Below are 10,263 nucleotides of genomic sequence, written 5' to 3'. Positions count from 1 at the left end.
AAATGCTTCTCTCTAAAAAATTACAATTTTAGAGTTTTTTCTGAATTTACAGATTTGAAGACAGTTGGATAGAAAAGCCACAATTTTTTAAATGGAGGAATAAATACAGCCCTGGCTTTTGTTATGTTTTATGCATTTAATAAATTTCCGCCCGACTGTTTATTAATTCTACGTAACACAATTAATCGATACTTGTTTCTAATATAGAATTTTAGCATCAATTCTACATAATAACATGAGTAATCTTTTTTTAATTGAATTTTATCAATATAACAAAATACTTTGGCACTATGAACTGAGAATTTTTTCCTTGACTTTTATCTTTCAATACTTTAGGAACTGGTCATTGATTTACATCTATAATAAAAGAAATAAATGCTTGTATGAGTTTCAACATATTGTTAAAAATGCAATAAACTTCAGCTCCTTTGTTGCATAAATAATGTTAAACTCCCTGTTAAGTATTTTTTTAGCATCTTCTATGTAACAGTATAGACTCCGTGATTATTCCTTAAAATTGGAAGTATCAGAAATAGATGTAAATTTGTATTGTCTTCTGCATTAACTTACAAAAATAAAAGTGTGAATATCTGAATGGAATTATATAGAAAGAGCTACAGGATGCTATGTTGTCATGATGGTCATTCCACTATACAGGAAATATCAAATCAAACAATAAGTGCAGGAAAAGATTCAGTAAGAGTATATACTCTCTTCTGAAACAATACATTTGGCTGTAGTTGTTCCATATGATATTCCTATACAACATCCCAAAATCTTGGTAAATAACTTTCTAAACCAAGATTACAGTGTAAAAAAAGTAGTGGAAAAATGTTATAGTCATGTAACTGGGCTACCATACATAAAAATTAAGCAGTGTTACAAGTGTTTTTATCTTAACTGCCTGTTACAACCAAATAACAAGCTATGAAAAAGAACATGTAGTGTCAGTACAGCTGGATGATCCCTTTTACAGAGTTGCTAATTTGAAAAGAAGTTAACCTGTAAAACTACCCTTCATACTGGTTTGCTTTAGATTCATTTGGTAACAAATATGCCATTAAAGTCTGCACCAATCAATCAATAAACCTTGTTACAAGCAAGTTTTTGTTTGCAGGATGCTGTTCACAATTGGCTTTCTTTTGGTGGTATAGCAACAGCGAAGGGAGAAAGATTCTGGGTAATTTAAATTCAACTAACATAGCAAATTCCATTTTTCTGTAACTTTATAATTTGATACAGCTTTATTTTTCAGAATTTTATTCACACCACTATTTCATCCATTGCAGACAAATTCCACAAGTGCATATTTTAAAATTAATTTCACATTTAAAAAAGTATGATTTGTTACAAAAATAAAAATGAGTTATAAAAATCATTGTAACTTGGATAAATACACACACACACACACACACACACAAAAAAAAAAAAAAAAAAAAAAAAAAAAAACATACAAAAATGGTGATGCTGCTTATTAAAAACTGAAGAATTGTTATATGCACATACACATGGTTGACACAGTTTGGTGCATCCTGTGAAATTTGTTATGGTAATATGGTAGCAAAAAAATTTTTTTGTTATTTTGTATTAAAAATTAAGGTTTTGACGGCTATGCTACGTTACACAAAACAAGGTAACTACAGTAAGAGCTATGTACCTTAGGTAAAGGATGCCTTTGAGAAGGTATTTCTATGAGAAATTGACTTGTATTCACATAATACATACGGAAAAACAGGAAAATCAGCTATCCCATTCACCAGTATTTGTACCTGGATCAAACATCCAATGTTCAGCTATCTTATCTGCTAGCCTACTGGTACCAGTCAAAATAGACAGTAATGTAATATTATACAAGCTAAGTAGCATTGACTTATACATCACTAAAGAAATAAATACACTTCAGAAAACCTGTTTTAATTATAAGATTATTTTGAAAAACGTTGCTCATTATAAAACTAAAGAATGGATTTTCTTTACACACTGACTGTTAAATTATTATATTTCAAATCAACAGACTGCATTTATACAATAAGACAGGATGAAAAATACAGTAGTCATTGAGGCAATTGTTGAGTTTCTGAAGAAACAATAAAAATTTTCAAATCTATCATAGTATACCCTGTTTAATGTTTAATATAGTATGGAAGGTCTTGTAAAGCATCAGCTATTTAAAAAAAAAAAAAAAAAAAAAAAGCATGCGATAGCTGTCAATGAAACCAAATAAAAATCAAACAAGAGTTCTATTACACGTTATGCAACAAAATTAATGAATATGAACGTCTATAAACATTTTTTCCTTTTTTTAACTTGGACCAGATCTGGAAACATCAACCAGATCTTAGGCAATAAAATTAATAAAAATTTATGTTGATAAATACTTAAGAACAAAATGGCCAAACTTTCAACTAGATACCAAATAAAGTGTTTGCGTTCTAGAGGATTTTATTTACTTCACATACATACATTATCTTTACATTTACTTTCATAACTCATATGATATATAACATACTTCGTAACATACTCTTATCATCGAATGGTTATGATTTTCTATAATAATAAGCAAATTTTTTTAACAGTTTCTACTTCGTGTCTGCAAAGTATTCCTTTAAATTGCAAGGTTTCGCGATATTAATTTTTCTTCTGACAAAGTTTATACACGAATCCAAACATTAAAACCTTCGTAATCGATAAACAACGGCCATTTCATTATCGGTGGCAAAAAGCTGCCTATCGATAGTAAAAGGACAGTTTGGGCCATCCGAAAAAGCGGCGACCTATTTCCAAACCCTACCCCACCACGGAGTATAATGAAGGAGGTGAAACTGCCTAGTAGAAAAACGGTCCTAAAATGTCGCGTTCACTAGATGGCGCTGTTGTTCCATCTTAGTAGTTCCAAATGTAAACATTCATCGAGTAGCCACGCGGCAAAGCTTACTACCGAATGAAAAATGTTTATGTTTTTAATGTCATGGATTGCGTTATAATATTCTTCTCACTAATGATTGTATTTTATTCCTCAAATTATAAAATTAATTTACAGCTTTCATGCTGTAAGGCTTGTAGTACTTTTTATGAATGATTAATTTAATGATTATTTTTCAGTCCCTCCCCCTCAAAAAAAATAATCATATTACTAGTAATAATACTTGTTGTATATATGTTAAATTTAATTAGAATAGTTTCTTCGCGTCTCTCGTTTTGTAAAATGCTTAGATACACAGCTTGATATAAACTGTGGCGAAATTTTAATGAAGTTTATAGAATTTTTTGCTTCAGTCAGTAAGTTTTCTGTACTATCATAATAAGTTATTCTTTTTTATGAATCAGTTAATTTTTTATGTCAGTTTTGATTTTGATATTTTTATCGTTTTCTGTTAAAAATTTCCATATCTTTGTTATTTGAGAAGTATGTTTCAAATTGATTTCAAAAGATTTTAAAATAGAATTCGGATTTGAATTCAGTTAAGTATTCTGAACGCTTGGTTATGCTGAACTATATTATTCATAATTAAATATAAAGAGTAAAAAATATTGACTAATTCAATCTATCTTTAATTTTGTCCTGCTTGAACTAACTTCTAACCAATAAATGCAGTATTTTAACTAAAAATATAATGCTGATCTTTTTTATTTTAAAAGTACATGTCACTTTTCTTTCCAAAGGAGGAAAATTCCATCCCATTCAATAGCCTAAAAGATGAATTTCTTATGTTCAGAAAAATTTTATCACAGTTATAATGTTATGATATTTTCTCGCTGTTAAGTTTCAGATTGATACATGTAGCTTTTTTGAAAAAAATGCTTTGCATGTGTTATGTTTTACTGCCCCTATTTTTTATTTTCATTTTTTGAACTGATCATTTACTAATAGAGTCTAATTACATTTGTTGCAAAACTACCAGTTTAATATCAGAATACCTAATGCATGCTTGCTGCGGTATTTAAAAAATATCATTAACTGTATAAAACTAAAGTCTGTTTTCTCTTGCAGTAATTATTTACTTTTTTTATTCTCAATTTAATATCTCTTTTTCAATGATTAATGACTCGCAGTGAAAGAAACAAGTTCAATTAAATAACAAAAATTTAATAAAAATGTAACAGTAATTATATAAATAATCCCGAAACAATCTTAGCAGTATTGTTTTATATTGTTACACACAAGGGTGAGCTATAGGAAGTGTGTGTAGTGTTAAGAGAATACTTCAGTAGTACAGTGGCTTACACAAAGTAGGATCATGGTATTTGCCATGTCATGGTGAGCTGTCCAATAAAAGGAAAAGAAGAGTCCTGGATACATTTTCAAAGATCGTTTATTTATCGATTCTCGTCAGACTTTGCTCCATATTGATTGCATGAAGTCCGCCACAGTGGAATGCCTCCTGGCACGTAAAAAATTTGTATTTCTCTGCACTGAGTGTAGTTTCACAGCCTTCGTTAACAACATTCAACATTTCTCATATGGTAAGTGGAGACAAAAAGTCAAACATACTTCAGAAAGAAAAGTATAAGGGCTGTCTCTCAAATTCGGAAAATAACGGCAGCTGTCATCTCCAGTACTAATACCATAATGTAGTAGGGCTTATTCCGCTAACTGCAAAAGAGGGCGAAGAAATGCCAACTACAACATATTTGAAACAAGAAGAGTACACGCAGCAGAAATCCAGAGGGAAGCGAAAAAACAATGAATAGACTAAGAGATTCACTAATTCCCACTATTTATAAGCTAGCACAGTTACACATTTCAACCAATGAAAATATCAAGGATCAAGAAATTTTAATTTATGGAGCACTTAGCACGAAGCCTTTATCTCCACATCATCAAAGATAAAAACTTGGAAAGCCAAAACAAAAAGCTTTAAACGAATAAAGTCTTCACATGAGAAAAAAGGTAAAAACACTTAAGAAGGACTTTTTAATTAAATTTTGCATCAATACATTAAGGACCAGAATGAATTTAGAAAGGGCACTCGTATCATAATTTAGAATATTGAAATAAAAAAAAAGGAATTCTTGATAAAATTAAAAGTACAGACATTGCAGAAGATAAGAAACAAAATGAAAATATTCCACAGCGAGAACAACCAATCATAATATTTCTTTCACTTTGCAAACAAACTGAACTGAAATTAGTTGTCTGATGACATAGCTTGGTCATGTTATAACAAACCTGTTGGCAAAAATATTGTCACCACATGAAATCCCTTATCTGGTTCTAGATGGCTGTAATAATTCCAAGGACATAAATTTAATGTGACCTCATCAGATATTCACCCCTTTTTGAGGGAAGGAGAAAAAATTAATTACGTGCATAATAAAAATTTCGGTATCATGGTGCCAGCCTCATATAAAATCATGACAATCACTATGGAGCTAACAGTCTGAAATACATATTACATAGATTACATTTTAAATAAAAAGATTTTTTCATTTAGGTATCACCAAAACCATGCCATCTACACAAAAACAAAATTTTTAACATTAAAACATAGAACCACTTATTTAAATATTCCATAATTCAATACAAGCAACTTTTTATGCAAAATACATATAAGTGCATGATATAAATATGGTACATAAAATTTTCGAATATACCATATTGCAAGTACACAGTACAGAATTGTAAATGAAGTATTTCTATGATAAAGCAAAATGCAATTTTTGTACATCCCCAGTTACACTTAATTAGATAAATCACATACAGGATGAAAAAACAATACAAACCATTATAATCACATCATACCAGAAAATTTTGAAATCAAACACTTATGCACTTATATATTAGGCACAATGTCATTGAATCTCGAAATGATTTTAAGGGTGATCAAGCCTTAAACTCTAATGATTATGCTCACACAATCAAGAAATCAACAAAAGACACATAAAATTAAATTTCGAACAATTTAACATATTGCATAACTTGTAATAATGTTCTATGATAGTAAAAGAAATGAGTGGAAAAAAAAAAGAATTAAGTGTACTGAAGTGTGGGAGAATCTTTTAGGAGCCAAACGAAGGCAACTGATGTGAATTCTATAAATGGCTGAGAAAAAATCATTGTCAAGTGCACAAATAACATAATTTACATCATTTACTTTAGAAGAAAAAGTTTTCGAAAACCTATGCTGGAATGTAACCTTAGATTTCACATACACTCTATCATTAACATTGAATGATCTTAATATGGCATTTTTCAAGTATTCAGTTCTATTTGCTTTATTCCAACATCTCATAGGCATGCTCATAACTTAGTTTTAGTTGTGTTAAAAGATCACACAAATAATATGATTTTTCCACCTGAATGGCCTTGGATCAGGATTAAACATATTAAAAAGTAATGATAATTTTCTTCTAAAATGCAGAATATTAGGAGAATAACCAGTTGAAAGATGAACAGTACCATTATAAATATTTTGATGTATAAGTAATGCATTTTCAAATGGAATACCTTTTTCATGAAGTATAAGCAAAGAGCTCTTGATGCAGGTATTAACATGTTCATTATACTCAGGTCTCTGAGGAATACAGTGAGATAATTTAATATCCAAGCATTTGGTAATCGATTCAAAGACCAGTGAAGGATATTGTGTGTAAATCAAGATCATTTCTGGTCTTCCAGGTACATATATTGTAATAAATGTGCTGTAATAGTTTCAGCAGTGAGATTTTTGAGAGGTCATAAAACAAGATGTTTAGAAAAATGATCTAGAATAATGAGATCATGTCCACAATTTCGTACAGGACAACCAATATACACGGAAAAAAGTCATTTGGATATTTAGGTATTCTGATAGCTTTAAATGGAGCCTGTTTAGGAGTGAAAGATTTGTATTTGTTACGTAAATGATACGGGAGAACAAAATTCTTTGTGTCATTATACATACCCTTCTAAAAGAATCTTTCAATAAGATTTCATACGTTTTCTGAACTCCAACATGGGATATATGAGAAATTTCTCATTTTCACAGGATTTCAGTGCTAGTGGGACAACAACTAATTCAGCATTAGGCTCTAGTGTAGAATTGGGTGCCCCTCCGATTGGCGATATTTTTTTAAAAAGTTTGGTGATGTAACCTCACTTCTGGTTACCACGATAGTTTTAACTTTGTTTTAGCTCCCCGATTTTATTTAAATGAAAATAGATTGATGTGTACATGGACATATTTAAAGCAGTGTGCCTTGCCTAGGTTGTGCAATTCTAGGATTTTTTTTAAGTAAAAACAGATGGGATTTTTAAGTAAAACATGGACACAGATCTTGTGCAATTCTTTGACTTCTTATTTTGATTTTGTGTAGCGGCCATCGTGAAATTGTGCCTTCCTGGCGCCGATCTTGGCGTCAAAAAAGAATCGCCAATAAACAAGGGGCACACAATTGTACACTTTTACCCAGCATTATTTCATTTATTCAAAACAAACATAAGAAGCTTATTGAATCATTTATGAAGAAATTATGTACTTTTGCTGAATTAAGCAAGGCAGGATTTTTCAAAATGTTGGTAATTTCTGAAGTACATGGATCAGAAATTTGCTGAGCAAGATTGCTGATTCACCTGGATCTAAAGTGAATTTGTGTTTCAAACAAGCATTGCAATCTAATGATATAGTATAACAATTAGCATTTGCATAACATTAGCCATACTAATTAAAGGTACATAAAAATTATTAAATTCAGGTATTGCATCTTTAGTACATATTAACACATCATGTTTGGATAAAAACAAACAAAACAGCAAGACAAACAATATACACTGGCTGAAAAATTAAAATTGGACCAGTTAGGACCCAATTATTTAGACATGGGAATAAAATACCATTATTAAATCAAAACAATGAGAAAGCAAGAAATATTATCTATAAAATAATATACAATTAATATCATTGCTTATAAGGTATTACACACACTGACCAATGAATTAGAAATGCAAGATCAATATTTTATTGGATCACAGTGCATATTACCCTAGGAAGAAATTGACAGATGCATATTACCCTACGAGGAGAAAATTTTTGATTGAGAACATGTTTTTGATTGAAAAATAATCCTTCTAAGATACTACAGACTAGTATCATCTCTGACAATTTCCTTAATTTAAAAAAAAAAAAAAAAAAAAATCCATCTATTCATAGCTCAAAAATTCAGAAAAGATAACGTAGAAATCTGAAAAAAATAACAATAAATAAGTGAAGAATAAATTACACATGAAAAAAAAAAGCAATGAATGTGTAGCACAATAGTACCAAGTGCAGTTTGACGTACAATACTGAAATTATAAAAATGTCAAAACAAAACTAACCTTTACAGTCATATCTTTATCAATTATAACCCTTTTTTCATACATGTAATTAGTTGCCCATCGAGCACATACAATGAATTCAACTACAGAATTTACAGTCCACAAACAATGCGGTTTGGAACTTCTGCAGACTTTCAGTCAACAGTGGAAATGTAAAATTCTTTTTAGTAGCGGCAACATTATCTGCAACCAATGGAGCATTCTTTTCATAGGCACATTTCTTGCAGCAGGTGTTTTACTTTTACGTAACGGTTTGGATAAATATAAAGGCAGATTTGGAAAGATTGAGGGTATTGCTCCTTCTTGGAGTCTAGGGCGGCCCATTTCCAACTTGAATATTGTCCCATCGAACAATTTCATCTCGTAAAATTGTTTTATATCACTTTCTGCAAAATGATGCTCGCATACAACATACTTCTCTGAAAGTATTTGGTCGGCCCGAGGAATTGCATGTGTCCATTTGTCTAGCAGCACAGGATCCTGTAAAATATATTTCAACAAGTATGTATAAATATCAGAATTCAGTTACATACAAAATTAAAATACTCATGTTGTATGCAATTTTTTTAACGTGACTTTGATGCAAATTTAATATTTAATGATTAAAATTTAATTTGAAAATAGTAATGGCAAATTAAAATTTAATTGCATCACTAACGCTTGAATAGTTTTACACATTCAAATTTAAAATCCTTGTGCATAATGGTTCTCACTGTGCAGTGTATCAAGATTTAAATCTTAATTTTTAACAGCCATTTAATTATGTGGCATGATTTTATAATATTCATAACTTATTTAATATGCTGAATTTATCTCATGGAAAATCAATTTTTCATTACACTTATCTGCTGTTATGTTTTCACTCAACCATGCAAGTGAAGTTAATTTTAAGCAGCATAGTGTTAATTTCCATTTATTATAAAAACCTACTTCAAACGGAAAAGAAGGGGAAATGAGTTAATCTTCTTTTCTGTAAATGAAATAAAGAGGCAAATATTCCATCATTCTTGCATAATTCCAGAAATTTATTTAACTTTAAAAATCTCAGGATTGCCTGCTTTCATGCACGAAATGCAAATGCACATAAGTTATGTGAAATATTTAACTAATTTCCAATTTAAAGTTCTGTGAAATATTTAACTAATTTCCAGTCTATTACTTTTTAAATACCCTCTTATTTACTAGCAATCCAGACGTTCTGTAAAGTTATATAAATTCGTCTGACTGTGATATAAATGTTGCTCACCTTTGGAGCTCTAAATATACTTGGATTCTTGATTTCCAAGCTTTTATTCTTCTGCCTAACAGATGTATAACCACTGTTGTATCCGGGGACGAAGCAGGTTGCATTACAAGAATTACTCATACTGGAAATTAATATCAAATCAATATTTTCTGTATTGCTGCCTATGGCAAATCCTACGAAAAGTAGAACAGCTAACGATTGCAGCGCCCTCTATAAATAATGCGACAAAAGTGGACCATTTTTGGAAAAAGTTGTCCCTCTTTGTTTATACTCCGTGACCCCACTTTTCGAGTTTTTGACGTCATGGACAAATCGACTAGTTTCGCCTGGATGGTAATTCTTGAGCATGCTCTGAAGGGCGAGATGTAACATAAACAGAACTTTGGCTTGCGCTTGTAAACGATATTAAGTATATTGTCTGAAAGTGTATTCGTTAATGTAATTGCATAATTTTACTGTTTCTGTAATAAGAAAACTTCATTCAGATAAAATTTATTTTAATATTATTATTATCTGGTTGTAGGATTATACGAAATGCTGAATACTCTAGGTACTATCGTAATCTTCGCATAACCTTTCACGTTGGATTTTGCCTTATCATTTTAAAATATATTGTATTATAAAGATTAAATCAAAGCAAATTACTTTGTTAGAGATGGGGAATGACTGAATTTTCTTATTATTATTTATTTCCTCTTTGAAAACACATTCATATTTGACA

At 30.3% G+C, this 10,263-nt stretch overlaps 1 protein-coding gene across 2 annotated transcripts; it reads right to left on the bottom strand.

The window, feature by feature from the left end:
- Nucleotides 1–4,295: 4,295 nt before the first annotated feature.
- Nucleotides 4,296–9,921, bottom strand: LOC146998552 (uncharacterized). Of its 2 annotated transcripts, XR_015039530.1 has the most exons (3): nucleotides 9,543–9,921; nucleotides 8,297–8,776; nucleotides 4,296–8,160 (listed from the first exon to the last, which is right to left on the bottom strand). XR_015039530.1 is itself a non-coding variant. In XM_085811058.1 (2 exons), exons 1-2 carry the CDS (start codon nucleotides 9,660–9,662, stop codon nucleotides 8,435–8,437), a joined length of 462 nt encoding a protein of 153 aa, XP_085667184.1. In that variant the 5' UTR covers nucleotides 9,663–9,921; the 3' UTR covers nucleotides 4,296–8,434. The 2 variants fall into 2 exon arrangements, 1 of the variants encoding a protein (XP_085667184.1); XM_085811058.1 differs by having other exon boundaries at nucleotides 4,296–8,776.
- Nucleotides 9,922–10,263: the final 342 nt, after the last annotated feature.

Source organism: Stegodyphus dumicola, chromosome 2 (assembly GCF_044657685.1).
Source record: "Stegodyphus dumicola isolate Sdum_Otavi_A_Nest chromosome 2, ASM4465768v1".
Lineage (NCBI taxonomy): Eukaryota > Metazoa > Arthropoda > Arachnida > Araneae > Eresidae > Stegodyphus > Stegodyphus dumicola.
This window is presented reverse-complemented; position numbering and strand designations above follow the sequence as displayed.

Bases quoted from the DNA above. Each gene is read 5' to 3' on its own strand.
- LOC146998552 (XM_085811058.1), bottom strand. From the start codon at position 9,662: ATGAGTAATTCTTGTAATGCAACCTGCTTCGTCCCCGGATACAACAGT. The intron at 8,777-9,542 runs GTGAGCAACATT...TATATTTTACAG, and splicing joins GTATATTTAGAGCTCCAAAG to GATCCTGTGCTGCTAGACAA.